General features: G+C 47.2%; 1 protein-coding gene across 1 annotated transcript in view; it reads left to right on the forward strand.

Moving 5' to 3' along the window:
• The window catches only part of BUB1 (BUB1 mitotic checkpoint serine/threonine kinase), a 57,950-nt gene that overhangs the window by 24,523 nt on the left and 16,760 nt on the right, over positions 1-16,667 (forward strand). The window contains exons 11-18 of the mRNA XM_032770571.2: positions 645-703; positions 1,085-1,222; positions 2,685-2,780; positions 3,970-4,060; positions 4,475-4,556; positions 5,435-5,615; positions 7,189-7,276; positions 9,371-9,609. Coding sequence (XP_032626462.2) covers positions 645-703; positions 1,085-1,222; positions 2,685-2,780; positions 3,970-4,060; positions 4,475-4,556; positions 5,435-5,615; positions 7,189-7,276; positions 9,371-9,609 — 974 coding nt within the window. The remainder of the gene's footprint in view (positions 1-644; positions 704-1,084; positions 1,223-2,684; positions 2,781-3,969; positions 4,061-4,474; positions 4,557-5,434; positions 5,616-7,188; positions 7,277-9,370; positions 9,610-16,667) is intronic.

A 16,667-nucleotide genomic window follows, 5' to 3' on the forward strand; every position in this document is an offset into this window, starting at 1 on the left:
ATCCTACCCTCTTCCACCCTCTAACGCCACCACCTCAACCAAGCTTCATAATCATCATTGCTGTGTACAGTATTAAATTGTTTGTTTAAAACTTATACTGTATGTGTGTATATATATGTATGTGTGTGTCTGTCTATCTATCTGTCTATCTATCTATATAGATAAAATGTATTTTGTCTGGCAAAAAAAAATTCCCTGGAACCTAACCCCCCTCCCCCCTTACATTAATTCTTATGGGGAAATTGGATTAGTTTAACATCGTTTCGCTTAAAGTAGCATTTTTCAGGAACATAACTACAACGTTAAGCGAGGAGTTACTGTACAGTAGTCTGGAAAGGTTGAGAGCCACTGGTTTAGTGGATCTACTTGTTTGATTGCAGCTTTCCTGAAGAAAGCGCAGTTATAGTGCGAGCATGGGGCAATCACTGTCTGGGAACAGCCCATCATGAAACCACTACAATTCTTATTTATCAGACTCTTCTCAGGGAAAGACAAACATCTGTTATTTGACACAAGCTGGGAGAGACGATGCTCAAAAAGCTGAAGTGTGTTACTGGAAGTGTCTGAAATGAAACTAGAATTCATGTAAAGAGGTTTTTTTATTAACTCCTCTCAGACTAACACTCTTACCCTTTCCTTTGAAGGCACTCAAATGTGAGCACTTCTGGTCTCAAATTAGATCACTGCACAGCGATGAAAGAAGGTAATTACCGAGCAGTTTCAAAACCAGTGATCCCATAGCATGTGTCTTATTTATTCTGTCTGGAGATGCATACTATGCAGCTCTTCCAGCGTCCATGAGTCAAGTCTTCTTACTTGGGAGTTACCAGTATTTAATATAGATATTTAGAGGTCAGTTTATGTTGCAGCTATACATAATGCCACTGTATGCACTTGAGACAAGTTTAATTGATTGACATGCATAGAACAGCATTGTACTCCAATCTTTGTGTCTGCAGATCATAATGCTAGTTGCACTAAATAGTATTAAAACACTAGTGCTTACCATCAAACCATGGGAAATCATAGGCTACAGAATCTGCTTTGACATACTCAAAAGTTGTTTAAACTCTTCTGTTTTTAGCACCTAGAATTGGAAACGCTTCTGTCAGCTTTGGACATGCTTCTCAAGCCACCCCGAATACCTCACTGGGAGGAGTGATGCAGGCAACTCCATTGAAAGTGCAGCCCTCACCCACTGTTCATACTAAAGAAGCACTGGGTAAGCATGTGGGGTAAAATCCTAGCTCCACTGGACTCCTTTGTCGTAGACTCCAGTGGAGCCAAGATTGCACGATAACCTCTTAAAACCAAACCTACTTACTACAAACTGGCTTTAGGATACCTATGCCTTTGTTGGCAAGAGGAAACCAGGTGACTACTAGCACAATATGAATTCTTTCCCATTTGGATGATAATCTGGAACAACATGATGTGTCCCTTTTTTAATGTTTTGTGTTGGAGGATGGTACAAAGTTCTTCACTTACTGAGCAGCCTAAGTACTGAAAGAAATGCCCATAATCTTAATAGAACCTCTCTCTGGATCTAAATTACTGTTGCTAGCCTGCTGTGGTTCTGTCTGCAGCAAAGCCTGAGATCCTTTGTGTCTAATGCTGTTGCCAAGCAGTTTCTGTTTCCAAGTCAAGAGGAACTATAACAGATTACTATTGTGGAGAGCTAAGGAATGAATAATTTAGCTGTGTAAATGGTCACTTTTGGTCTTCAGCAGCTCCTTATCACAAAACTGGGCAACAGCAAGTGTGTCTCAGTTTTTATCCATCTCTGGTGGAGCATTGGGTGTCTAGCTTGCTTCTTCGTCCTTTGTCTCAACCTCAGCCCTCTGGCTGGGTTGTTGGTAGTCCTGTCCCCTTTCAGGGTGCTAAAAGGTCCAGTGCCTGAGGAGGCCAGCCTTCATAGCTAGGCAATGGAGCTCTTGGTCACTGAATGTGGCTCACTACTCAAGGCCTTAATAAGCCCTTTTTCTGGGTTTAATAGGGGAACCAAGTCCTACCCACTCTCTGGGTTCCAGGCCCGGCCCCTGTATAAAGCAGTTGGTACCAATCTCTCCCAACTCTTTGCTATTTCCCTGGCCTGCTTCCTACCATGTTCATACTGTAGACTATTCTTCTGGTTCACCCCTTTGGTCCTCTCCTCCCAGACATTAAATATAAATATTTATAATCAGTAAACAAAGCAATACTGATCAGCCTATTGTCATACATAGAGCAATACAATCCTGATCCCACTGTATCCCTTTGAAAACTTGTCACCAGATTTTGTCTTTCAGTACTAAAGCATCTTAACCACTGACCAAAAATAGCCTGCAGTTTAATTCAAATTGTATATATCTCAGAGAAATGAAAATTGTTGATTGGCTCAAAATGTCTTAATCTCTGCAGGTATTTGAGGGATCCACTAGCAAATAAAACTATTAACTACACTTTAAGCCTCATTGAAACACTAAGTAACTTCATGGTACTCAATAAGGTATAAAAGTTCACTCGTTTCCATTATTTGTTGTTCTATTCAACACCTGCTGAAGGTGTTTAAATACAGAATCCAGAAAGACAGTCCAGTGATTAGTGCTCTCTTTCGTACCTTTGATTTTTGTCCATAATGAAAAATCCGATAACTTTTGAAAGATGTTTCTGCAGCTGTTTTGATGTGTTTATTTTCTCGTTAGGATTTTTAATGGACATGTTTCAGACACCTATCCTGCCTGAAATGCCTTCTCTTCAAGAAAATCAGGAGAAATTCGAGGCCTATTGTAGAAAAAGTGGTATGTATAATTGAGTTTTTATCCACAATCACATTGCAACCCAAACTAAACATTTGTGCCCCATTTAGTTTTGGTGTGGGAGGAGAGCAGTCCTTTGGATATGCATGGGAAATGGAAGAAGCTTAATCCCACAGAATTTCATATCATGAATCTGATTTACTGGAAGACTCTAAATTCTTGTGCAAAGGATTAGGAAAAGTAAAAGCACACTTATATTGCCTACAAAATGCTGTAGAAGAGTGTGCATTAAATTGGGTTTAAATAATTTGTTGCTTCTTCGTAACTATTTCTCTGGTACTTGAAACACAATTCCAGAAAAGATCTAGTTAATACTTTGTACTGATCTGCACAATTTCAGCCTGAAGAAAGGTCTACCTTACCATAACTCTTCCTCCTCTCATTACTCTGAAGTTTGTGTGCAAATCAGTTTAGCATTTTTGTGTTGGGTCGGGGAAGGACCAGATCTAGACTATGATGTGTATAGTGTTCTTCGCCAATATTAGTACCCTAACTGCAAGCCTTCATTAACTAAACAGGTAACCTGGCAATTTAGCAGTAGCACAATGCATTGGCAAGCTGAGATTGATATGGAGACTGATTTCCTCCAGTCCTGTACCTCTGAGCCAGCATGCTCTCAATTCCTAGTGGGGTTACAGTTCTCTGCACAATAAGCCGCTGTTTGTGGCTTTGGAGTGGAAGAAGCTCCCTTAGTAAACCCCTGTAGTCTCTAGCATAGCAAAGACTAGACTGATTCGTTCTACTGGGTGCAAACTCTGAGGACACTTCTGGTAGATGGCTGAGATGTGAAGACGCAGGACCATGTGTCAGGACCATGTCTCCTTTCATTTTTCTTCGTTCCCACCCCAACCCCTTGCTGATCCTGTTAGCTTGCCCTTTCTTATGGCAGACAGGGATCTTCTTTAGAACCTATCAGGTCTGTCCCTTACAGCTGTCTCAGACTGAGAGAGACCCTCTTTTGCTTCATCCCTACTCTGGGACTGAGAATAGTCTTCTGCCTAAAGGATGCATATGTAATATGCTACTGGAACATGCTTTATACTGGAGTAGCTAGCATTTCCAGTCCCCATCAGTTCTCTGATTGTGTAGGGATGAGGATGTGGCCATTTATTATGATGCTTTTTAGGTAAAGCTGAAACAATATTGACTTAATTCTTTCTTTGTCATCTAGAGCCTAGTAAAAGCATGAAAGCTAATGATGCTGCCCCTGTTGTGTCTGCTTTTTCCATTTTTGAAGATGAGAATGAAAAAGAAAACAATAGGTAAAGAGAAGCTAGTCACAAATTGAATCTCTTGTCTCTGGGATATCATGTGGGTTCAGTAGTGCCATTCCATTTAGTCCTGCCATGACTGCATCAGCACTATCAGTCAGTTTAGATCTTCAATTTAGGAAGTGTACAGAGAAAATAAGGTCCCCAAAGATTGGGGAAATGCCACATGAGAAGGCCTTGGCTGCTTCTCCATGAAATGGCTGACGTCTTCTTGAGCATAGTTACTGTGATCATGGTTCTTGTGTGGCTTGCCTGATAAGTGTGAGGAGATACCTGTCATGGTCTCAGAAAGTAATCTCGGACTTTTGCAGACCAATTTTCTAGAAAGCTAATATCAGCTCTGGCCTCTTAACTTTTGTGTAGGTTGTTCTGCTAAAATGACTTCTAAACAGCAGTTTCTGTTAGGTTCCCACAGCAAAAAAACAAGCTTCCCCAGTCCAGAGCCTTTGGAGAACATCCCTTACTCAGATGTGCTGAGCAATCAAAAGTAAGTGTGTGCTTATTTCTAGCAAAGCTTAGCCTAGAAGAGTAATGTGGAATTGAAGGGCCTTGAAGTGGTTGCCTTTAGTGCTAACCTGTAGTGATCTGCAATTCTATTCCAGCATTGCAAAATCACTAATCTGTATCTGCACAAAGAATCCCTGGCATATTAACTTTTGTCTCCTAGAAATTTCATGGACAAGTCGCTGGAAATCTGAAAAACTTTGAAGCCCAGGATATGTTTCCAGGAGTGTGACTTTCCCATCCCATAAATACAACTTCCCCCAATGAAATGTTTCTAGAAATGGGAAAACTATGGTAACACGTGGCCCAGATGTTACATTTAGTGGAATTTAATGTTGTCCAATCCAAACGTCACATAGCTGGAAATGTGAATTGGAGGCCAAGACCAACAAAATTAATCTGAGGAGATAAGTTTGTCCCTGGAGGAACTGAGCTTCACTCCTCTGAGTCGTCAGGAGCCAAGCACGGGTCTGCACATGGATATAATGTGCATCTGTGTGAGTGGGGAAGTGGAAGACGGTGCTTCAGTATTACAATGACTAGAATAGTTGGGGTGGCTGTAGTGCCTTAATAGTCCTGCTCCTTGGCCTCTGCGCTGGGGTTATAGGTTAAGCTTTGGAATTTGGCTAAGTCCAAGTGTGCAGAGGTGGCCATGGTGGCTTATTTTTGCTAGCAATGTGAAGACTGTATTTCTCCTGGAGAAGGTTGGACCAGAATACACTGGTTCTCTCATTTGTGTCAACATGTTGAGGGTATCGATGACTGTTGGCTGGAAAAGCACTGTGAGGTCCTGCATGAACTGCAGGTATCACAGACTTATTGTTAGCTCCCCGGTGAACACTGCTTGATTCTTCTGTGTAGGAAGGAACTCGGACAACAGAGTTCTTGATGGATGATTCCACTGTGTGGGCTCTGCACTGTAATAACAAAACACTGGCGCCCAGTCCCAACAGCACAAGAGACTTTGCACGTGCTACACAGCTTGCTTCAACCCCATTTAACTACCTGTCAGCGCATTCGTGGCAAGCCATGGAGGACAAAGGTAAAGGGTTACATTATAAAATGATGTGTAATTGAGAACATGGCATCTGATTTACCTCTGCTTTACTACGGTCCCGTGCCAGCATCACTTCCCATACCTCAGCAGCTACTTGGAGTTCATGACCCCCAACATTACAGTATGTGGGTGCTAATTAATTTCAGGAAAAAGAGTAGCAGGGAGCCTGAGCCTACATAGCACCAAAGCTCCTCCGGGAGTTGTAAGTTGGTGGGGGAGAGAAGAGAGAAGATAGCAGTTTCCCATTCTGCAAGGATTCCCTGATGAGCAGTTCCTAAAACCCTCCTAAACTACTGGTTCCTGAAAACTCCCTTAAGTAGGAGTCAAATCTCAAGTTCCTTGCTTGTCTGTTTCCCCTATGAATACCTTCATGGTTGCTTCTCTTGTGTGGAATGCCCTCCTTCAAACCATAAAGCTACCATGCCTTCCAAATCCCTCCTTAAGAACTGCTCCTACCATAGTGTTTACAGAGCACTGGCAACTGACTGGGTAGGCAGGCAGTGACCTGAGCCTGTTGCCACTGATGGTATGTCTCATTAACAAAACATAGCTGTACCTACTAATTGTACACACAGTTGTTCTAAAGGAAATACAGGCATATATTACTATTGCCTCTTCCCCACATGTCTTTCCGCTCTGCTCTGTCTTTGTCTTTAAACTGAATTGAAGGTTCTTTGGGTCAAGAACTTTGTACGAACAATAAGTGAGAGCATGTCAATAGCTTAAGGGTAAAAAATTTAGAGCTTGTAGTTACCAAAATCAAGAAATTCAAAGTTGCATTTAAACTTGAACAAAAGACATTTGGAAATGCAGCTAAGGTTGCCCAAAGAATCCTGTTTGTACCCTTGTCCAAATGCCAGCTTCGCAGCTTCCTTGTTCCCTTAATATCTGCTTTTAGATATTGTTTTGGGGTCAAGAAACCTGTCTGTCAGCAGGATACTAACATCTGTTGTGTCGAGTGCTGAAAAATGTTTGCAATTAACATTCTGTGCTAAATAATAGAGAAGTGTTCCTCTCACTTTTTAACTTTAGGAACGAAGAAAACTTAGGCCCTTGGGCTTGTACTTGTTACTGCAAGAACAGAAGCAGAACACTTTTCAAAATGGGTTTAGTGCCTATTTGAAAAGCTTCTCTGATTCAGTGTGCAGTCAGCATTCTGGGACTCTAATGCCATCCACAGCAACATTTTTAAATAAAATGTTTAACAGTGATTTCTAGTGCACGTAGGCCACAATAATCAATCCTAGACAGCTAAAGTTAGTCATGTAAATGAATTACTTGAATTTCAGCTTTTTTGAGCTTGACTTTCAGCGTTTTGCTCAGAACTCATTGAAGTCGAGGGGAAAAACATTGGGTTGGGAGTTTTCACTGCTTTGCTGAATGGGTTAATATGTTCCAGTACTTCTGTCTCAAAATTTGCTAAAATCTCCAATGAACTTCTTGCTAACTAATCACACAATCCATAGCACACAATCCATGTGCTGAGTTATGCTGAATACTTCTAGTTCACAAACTGCTCTTTAGCAGTGGGACAAACTTGTCATGTGCTTTTATTCAGAAAATGCAGTCCACAACAATGAGGGTAAGATGGTTCTGGATTCTTCTGAGGAGCAGTACGTGGAGGCGTCCAAACCCAAGAAGCTAAGGTAGAGTGTGACTTGTTCAGATGTTTGAGATTTCAAATGCCTATGTGAAGACTTCTTGAATGATAACAGATTTGGTACCTCTTCCATAGTTAATGGAGACCTGCTGTCTCACAGATGCATTTCTCTACATGCTCTGGAATCCATATGTTTACTCATTGGCTCAACATTTTGCTGTGCCTCATGAGGGCCTGGGTAGGATTAGTTAAGCTTAGGGCTAGAGAGAGAAAGCTCCCTGAAAATCATGTTATCAAAATCCTGTGCACACAATGTTTCTTTTTGTGGACACCTTTGGCTCAAACTGTCACTCTAATCCTTCTCAAATTAATATTGCCCACCTGAAATTGATCTAAGTTAGTGCACAGTACCCACTGCCCTTTGGCATAGCAATATTTCAGAAATTATGAGGGTAAAGTTGGGGACTGGAACATGGGTTGGCCCAAACTGACCTGCCAAAGAGTGAAATGCATTTGTTCAGCAAAACATCTGAGTAACTGAAGGTATGTCTACACTGCAAAAAAAAAACAAACCCCAACCTCGCGGCACCAAGTCTCTGAGCCTGGGTCATCTGAGGTAACAGAAAGGATTAATTAAGGAACTGCTGAAGGGGTCCTAAAGGAAGCAGCTGGAGAAGATTCTAGAACTGCTGTGAGCAGGAGTCACACAGGTCTATTGTAAGACCTTTGAGCATGGGAAAAAGTTTGGGTTGGAGAGCCAGAAGGCTGAGGGCCTGGGAGAGCAGACTCCATGGGAGTAGAAAAGATTCCAGCCAGGAAGGGCTGAGAGTAGCCTGCCAAGGCCAAGAAGAGATCCTGAGACCAGACTTAAGGGGGAGAAGAAACAAGCCCCAGGGTTGAGCATTATTTTGTGTTTTATGCCAATAAATTAGGCCCTGGGAAGAAGGGGTATTAATGGACAAAAATAAAGCTTTTGTGGAGGTGGGAAACAGAGGCAGGGCCGCTGCAGAGCTATACCTGGCCAGAGGGTACTGTAGGACAGGCAAGCCCACTGAAAGGTCAAGTATGTCTTTGCTTAGAGTCCTGTAGTTGTCAGAGGTGCAGAAGGGTGTCTTCTTGCAATGGGGATTGTTGGTAATCTGTAGGCATATTGTAATGATCTTCAGGTGTTGGTGAGAGGTGAGTGAAGGCAATGTCTCAGGAATTCTCAAGGTAAGGGTGAAGGGTGGCACCATTTAGCAAGTTGGGAGTGGCTTGGGCTAAGCTCCATGTTTCAGTGTAGGCCAAGTGCAGGTCATTCCTCTCTGCTGTACCTGAAATAAACCAAAGTTTTGCCTTGACAAAGCAGGTGCTGGACACTGGGAAGGGAGCACTGTAGGTCAGTGTTCTGTATTATTTGTAAATATTGAGTGCTTGCTAGTACGTGTTGTGGTGGGGCATTGCTCAGAGAAGGCAGGGAAGGTTGCATTACAGAGGTAGCATGTATATACCTTAACTTTATTTCCTGGGTTTTCAGAGATTTGACTTTAGCTACTCTCCACATTCTGGAAGGACATGAGGCAGCACTAGGCAAAATTTCAACTGTATATTAAAGCCTTTTGGGGCAGTTAATTAGGGCTTCCACACAACACTATTATCGCAAATAGCTACATGGGGAACCCTGTGGATGGCAGAGAAGCATCTTGCAAAAGCTCTTGCTTTTTTTCTCTTTCAGTATGAATATGCTGTCCTTCGTTGTCTGAGGTTGTCCTTGCATCTGGATATGTGATGCTTGTTTGTTTTAAATGGAAGTAGATATTCTGGACCACAGCTCTGCAGCAAGGGATGGAATCTGTGGCTAGGGAATTAGAGTACATGGGGGCCCTGCCCATTTGGCAAGTTCTCCTGAACCCTAGGCATTAAAGTAGTTGACTCAAGCCCTGAAGCGTGAGGATTTGTTTCACATAATTTTTTTCAAGAACATACAAAAATATAGTGACATTAGTTTAAAGGAATACAGATACATGCCATTATTGACATTGGGGCAAACAAATGCAAACATAAGTTTATTGCTTTAAACGTTTTTATCTTTTTTTGGATGTCGGGTGGGCCAATTCATTATTGGCAAGTAACTTCATGTTTTTTGTGTTTAAATATGTAGCCCAGTTTTGGAGCAGAGCCCAGAACAAGGATCTCTGCCAGGAAATGCATCCTCTGCAGCTGCTTCTCTAGTGTTAAACCAGCAGCTAGCTGCTGAGAAGGCTGTGTTGGAAACTTTGCAAGGAGCCAGGGGATATTCAGATGAGGAAATGGTGCTAACTGCATGTAAAGAGTCCGTCAGTACTCCACAGATTCTCGTGTGTGCAGAGGACAGGATATACCAGAATGTTAAAGCTCCAGGTACTAAGGGTCAACAGTATCATTCCTCTGTTAAAGCTCGGATTTAGGTAGCTGTATATTTTCCTTCCAATGTGCAGTTGGTCTGAAGCAAGCAACTATAAATCTATGAAATGTCTTGCAATTTCTCTAAAAAGTGTTGCTTATGAGTAGTGATCCAACAGCATGTGGTGGGATAAGGCTGCATATTTCCTGCATCTTGTGAGGTGCTGAGTGCCCTCAACTCCACTGAATTTATTGGAACCTGGGGATTCTCTCAGCTCCTCTGTCAGATCAGGTCCAAAGGTTTGGCTTTATTAATGCCTGTGTTTTCAGGTAACAATAGCTTTTATATTCTTTTTATTAAACTGTTTCACCCACTCAGCCAAACTTGGATGGTCAATGCCAAGACATACATAAGGGTTCATGGTAGGGATAATCTGTCATTCTTCTTCGAGTGCTTGCTCATATCGATTCCAATTAGGTGTGCGCGCGCCGCATGCACGTTCGTCGGAAGATTTTTACGCTAGCAACACTCGGTGGGTCGGCTGGGTTGCCCCCTAGAGTGGCGCCGCCATGGCGCCGGATATATACCTCTGCTGACCCAACGGCCCTTCAGTTCCTTCTTACTGCCCGTGTCAGTCGTTGAAACAGTGGAGCGCAGCTTAGCTGATCTCCACTTCCCTAGCCTACTCGTAGTTCTCTTACTAATTCCTGTGTATATAGTTATATTTTCTATAGTTGTACTTAGTTTTATTTGTTCTATAATACAGTTAGTGTTTATAGTTGAGAGCGGTTTGGGGATTAGCCCCTTCCCTGCACCCGGTACCGGGGCCCATGCCCGGTTCACCAGGCTTCAAACTGTGCTCGACCTGCCAAAAGCCAATGCCAACGGGAAATCCCCACGACTCCTGTCTTAAGTGCCTCGGGGAATCCCATCTGTCGGATAAGTGCCGGATCTGTAAGGCCTTTAAGCCGAGGACGAAGAAAGAGCGGGACTTTCGTCTCAAACAGCTCCTGATGGAGGCAGCTCTTACTCCTCTGCCCTTGGCCCCGACCGCCGGACAGTCCGCATCAGGGAGAAGTGCTTCTTCGGCACCGGATCACACCGGTACCGCTAAGGCCCCTCGGCACCGACCGTCGCCGGCACAGCTCGGCACCGTTCCCTCTCCCTGCGGGTTAAGAAACATAAGACTCCGGCTGCTTCCATGCCACCTGCACCACAGTCAGAGCACCGCCTAAGTTGGACCGCCCGGCACTGACACCTGCCGCGGCACTGCCGGCTTCGGCACCGTCGATTCCGGTCCCTCAAGAGCCGTCAAGTCCAGTGCCTGAAAGCTCCCCGGCGCATACCGTGATTGAGCTCACTATTCCCTCCACGCCGGAGACCTTTTCCACAGTGAGGGAGCTGATTGCGCTGACAGAGTCTGCGCTGCCTCAACCCCTGGCACCGCCGGTGTGGGTTATACAATCGATTAGCAAGCTTGCCCTGCTGAGGCCATCCTCTGTCGCCACTGCCGAGAGGCACTGATCACGATCGCGGACCCACCAGCACTCTTGATCCTGGTCCCGACGCTGCTCGCAGTCCCGGCACCGCTCTCTATCTCGGTACCGGTCGCACTCGCGGCACCGTTCAGCGTCCCATTCGCCGGCCTGGTACTCTCAGCACCGATCTAGCTGCCGGCACTGCGCCTCTCGCAGCCATTCCAGACGTCAAATTTCGAGATCCCCGTCGACATCCCAGCACCGCTCTGGTTGCAGGTCCTGGTCACGTTCCCAGTACCAGTATGGATTTATTGGGACTTAAAATCTACTCTGCGAGAGGCCTCCAACTCAAGGTGGCAAACCAACAAGCCCTGCTTAGCCGCTATAAACTATAACACCTGGGCGGCGGTTGAGAAATTCACAGAGTTAGTCCCCCAAAACTCACGTCAAGAGTTTGCGACCCTTTTGGAGGAAGGAAAGAAGGTGGCGAGAACTTCTCTCCAGGCCTCCTTAGATGCAGCCGACTCCGCAGCCAGAACTCTGTCTTCAGGAATTGCCATGAGGCGAATATCATGGCTTCAGGTGTCAGGCCTTCCACCCGAATTGCAGCATACGATACAGGAGTTGCCCTTCGAAGGTCAGGGCCTATTTTCGGAAAAGACTGACCCTAGGCTGCAAAGTCTGAAGGACACAGTAGGGTGATCATGCGCTCGCTTGGGATGCACACACCGCAGACTCAGGGCAGACTCTTCTGGCCCCAGCCTCAGCACCCTTACCCCGCGCCTAGACAGCGGCAGGACTTCAGTAGGAGGCATGGCTGAGGCAATCGTAGACGGCAGTCCAGACCCCCAGGGGGTCAGAATCACGGCCCCGCCAAACCACCCGCGGGACCTAAACCAAACTTTTGAAGGCGCGCCCAAGGGCAACGTACCAGTTGTTCAACAGGATCCTTTCCCTCCCTTTTGCAACCGCCTCTCCTTTTTCCTCCCTGCATGAACCTAGCTAACTTCAGATCGTTGGGTCTTACGCACGGTAGAATTTGGATACCGCCTTCAGTTTATTTCACCCCCCCTCTTCGTCCCTCTTCAGGGACCCCTCTCACGAGCAAATCCTCTTGCAGGAGGTACGGTCCCTCCTTGCCATGGGAGCTATAGAGCAGGTACCGGAGGACTTGAGGGGCAAGGGGTTCTGCTCTCGCTATTTCCTAATCCCCAAGGCGAAGGGAGGTCTCAGACCAATTCTAGACCTGCGGGGACTCAACAAGTTCTTGATAAAGTTGAAGTTCCGCATGGTATCCCTGGGGACCATCATCCCATCCGTGGATTCTGGAGACTGGTGTGCCGCCCTCAATATGAAGGACGCGTATTTTCACATTGCCATTTATCCTCCGCACAGACGGTACCTCAGGTTTGTGGTCAACTGTCAACATGTCCAATTTACGGACCATCCGTTTGGCCTCTCCACAGCCCCAAGAGTGTTCACAAAGTGTATGGCCGTAGTCACCGCCTCTCTCCGTCGTCGACGCATACACGTCTTCCCGTATCTCGACGATTGGCTCATTCGCGGGGCCTCCGAGACCCAAGTAACGCGGCACGTGGGCATCGTCAAGGACCTATTCATCCAACTAGGCCTGATGATCAACCTAGAGAAATCTACTCTGGTTCCCACACAAAGAATAGAGTTATTTGGGGCCATTCTGGACTCCAGTCTCGCCAGGGCCTGCTTACCACAGCCGCGGTTTCACGCAGTGATATTGATTATACAAGGCCTACAAAAATTCCCAACCACTTCGGCTCAAACTTGTCTCGGCCTCCTGGGTCACATGGCTGCCTGCACGTTCGTGACCAGGCATACCAGGCTACGCCTATGTCCCCTTCAAAGTTGGCTCTCCTCAGTATACCACCCAGGGAGACACAATACAGACAGGATCCTCACGGCTCCCCTGAGACTCCTAGGCTCCCTCGACTGGTGGCTGACGCCCTCCCTGGTGTGTGCAGGAATACCATTCCATCTGCCTCAGCCTTCTATGGCCTTGACGACGGATGCGTCATCTCTCGGCTGGAGTGCTCACCTCGGACATCTTCGCACTCGAGGCCTTTGGTCCTCTCAGGAGCTGGCCTTGCACATCAATGTCCAAGAGTTGAGAGCAGTCCGCCTTGCGTGCCAGGCATTTCAACAGCATCTGCAAGGCCGTTGTGTCTCAGTGTTCACAGACAACACAACGGCCATGTATTACATAAATAAACAGGGGGGGACACAGTCCTCCCCCCTTTGTCAGGAAGCCATTCAACTCTGGGACTTTTGTATAACCCACTCGATAGACCTGGTAGCGTCCTTTCTCCCAGGGATTCGGAACACTCTGGCGGATCGACTCAGCAGATCCTTCCGCTCTCACGAGTGGTCGATCCGTCCGGACATTATTCTGTTTTCTGGAAGTGGGGATCTCCCTGCATAGACCTCTTCGCTTCCCACGAGAACAGGAAATGCCAAATGTTCTGCTCCTTCCAAGGTCGCTCCCCGGGATCGATCTCAGACGCTTTCCTGATACCGTGGATGAGCCAACTGCTTTACGCCTTTCCACCCTTTCCCGCTGGTTCACAAGGTCCTGCTAAAGCTCCACAAGGATGGAGCTCGCTTGATCATGATCGCCCCAGCGTGACCCAGGCAGCACTGGTACACCATGTTGCTCGATACCCAGCCCAATTACCCTGCCTCTTCTCCCAGACCTCATAACTCAGGACCACGGCAGACTTCACCACCCGGACCTGCAGTCCCTTCACCTCACGGCATGGCTCCTGCATGATTGAGCCAGTCAGAGTTACACTGCTCTGCCTCAGTGCAACAAATACTCCTGGATAGCAGGAAGCCTTCTACCCGGTCAGCGTATCTGGTCAAGTGGAAGCTTTTCTCCTGCTGGTGCGAAACGCAAAATGTTACTCCCACCGAGGTCTCGATCCCCACCTTCCTGGACTATCTCTGGTCTCTCAAACAGCAGGGCCTAGCGGTATCATCACTGAGGGTGCACTTGACGGCCATTTCTACCTTCCACCCAGGGGAGAGTGGCCGCTCCGTGTTTTCACACCCTATGGTTTCCAGGTTCCTCAAGGGCTTGGAGCGCCTATATTCCCAAGTACTTTGCCTCAACGTGGTCTTAGCCAGACTTACGTCTCCACCATTCGAGCCGTTAGCAACCTGCTTGCTGCTATACCTGTCCTGGAAGACAGTTTTCCTCGTAGCCTTTACATCGGCCAGACGAGTCTCCAAGCTTTGGGCGCTCACAGTGGACCCACCGTATACTGTGTTTCACAAGGACAAGGTGCAGTTACGACCACACCCAGCATTCCTCCCTAAAGTGGTATTGGCCTTCCATATCAATCAGGACATCTTCCTTCCGGTCTTCTTCCCAAAGCCGCACTTATCGCAACTGGAGCAACAATTGCACTTCCTAGATGTCCTTAGGGCGCTCACATTTTATATCGAACGGACTAAGCCCTTTCGTAAATTGCCCCAACTCTTTGTCGCAGTGGCAGACGGAATGAAGGGCCTACCTGTCTCCTGTCAGAGGATCTCATCTTGGGTGACGGCGTGCATCCGCACTTGTTATGACTTGGCTCATGTTCCCTCGGGCCATCTCACCACACATTCTACCAGGGCTCAGGCTTCATCTGCTGCCTTCCTGGCTCATGTACCAATACAGAAAATTATGTGTTGAGCTACCGTGTCTTCGGTCACACCTTTGATTAGCATTTTTGTCTGGTTCAACAGTCAGAGAGGTATGCAACTTATGGTCAAGTAGTTTTGCTTCTGCACATCTCAGTCGACACCCGCGCCTAGGTAAGGGCTTGGGATCACCTAACTGGAATGGATATGACAACACTACGAAAGAAAAGCGGTTACTCACCTTTGTAACTGTTGTCTTCGAGGAACGTGTTGCATATATCCATTCCAAATCCCACCTCCTTCCCACTGTCGGAGTAGCCGCAGAAGGAATCTGAGTGCAGTTGGGTTTGCAGTGGTAATATACAGCGCCATGGAGACCACTCCTAGGGGGCCGCCGACTCACCGAGGTTTCTAGGGGTAAACACCTAATTGAATGGTAGGCAAAACAATCTCGAGGACAATGTTCTTCCGAGTGCTTGTCATATCCATTCCCAGTTAGTGTAGTGCGCGCTGCGTGCACGTCATACAGAAGATTTTACAAAAAAAAAAAAAAAAAGAAAAACAAAAAAAAAATGCAATACTCGTGGTTTCGCTGGGCGCCCCTGGAGTGGCGCGCCATGGCGCTGGATATATACCTGACTGACCAACTGCTCTCTATTACCTCTTACCGCATCGTGTCTCTGTTGGAGACAGTGGAGTGTGGCTTAGCTGATCCCTCCCTAGCTACTCGTATGTTTTCTCATTGTTATTGTGTATATAGTTCAAATGTCTATACTTGCAGTTAGTTTATTATTTTCTTTAACATAGTTAGTGTATATAGTTAAGAGGGGTTCGGGGATTAGCCCCTTCCCCTCACCCGGTGCCAAGGCCCATGCCCAGTTCACCGGGTTTCAAACTGTGCTCGGCCTGTCACAAGCCGATGGCCACAGGAGATCCTCACGACTCCTGCCTTAAGTGCCTCGGGGAATCCCACCTCCCAGATAAGTGCCGCATTTGCAAAGCCTTCAAGCCGCGGACAAAAAGGAGCGGGACTTTCGTCTCAGACATCTCCTGATGGAGGCAGCTCTTACTCCTCCACCCTCAGCACCGAGCGCTGGACAGTCCGCACCGGGGAGAAGTGTATCTTCGGCACCACAGCGCACCAGTACCGCTAAGGCCCCTGGGCACCAACCGTCGCCGGCCCAGATGTCTGCTTGGCACCGCTCCCTCTCCCCGCGGGTAAAAAAACAGAAGACTCCTGCGGCTTCTGTGTCCACGCCCCAGTCGGGGCACCCGCCTAAGTCAGACCGCCTGGCACCGACAACTGCCATGGCACCGACAATTTCAGCACCTTCGATTCCGGTCCCACAAGAGCCGTCGAATCCAGTGCCTGACAGCTCCCCGGCACGCGCCGTGGTTGAGCTTACTATTTCCTCCACGCCGGAGACATTCTCTACAGCAAGGGAACTGATTGCACTGACGGAGTCTGCGCTGCCTCAACCCCCGGCACCGCTGGTGCGGGTTATACAGTCCATAGACAAGCCTGCCCCACTGAGACCATCCTCCATCGGCACCGCTGAGAGGCACCGATCACGATCACTGTCCCGCCAACGTTCTCGGTCCCATCGCTAATCCCGGTCCCGATACCGCTCGCAATCCTGGTACCGTTCTCCATCTCAGTACCGGTCGCACTCGCAACACCATTCAGGACCCCGTTTGCCGGCCCAGTACTCTCGGTACCAATCAAGCTTACGGCACCGCACGTCTCGCAGCCGCTCCCGGCTTCGAGGTCCCGGTCGACCTCCTGGCACCGTTCTGGTCGCAGGTCCCGATCTCGTTCCCGGTACTGGTATAGCGCCCGGTACCGCTCTCTGCTGCAGCATCCAGACAGACTACCCAGGAATGGAGACCATTCTCAGGGGTTTTCAGCTCCTCCTTGGCTGTCTCACCATGCATCT

This window comes from Chelonoidis abingdonii, chromosome 3 (genome assembly GCF_003597395.2).
Source record: "Chelonoidis abingdonii isolate Lonesome George chromosome 3, CheloAbing_2.0, whole genome shotgun sequence".
In the NCBI taxonomy this organism is placed as follows: domain Eukaryota; kingdom Metazoa; phylum Chordata; order Testudines; family Testudinidae; genus Chelonoidis; species Chelonoidis abingdonii.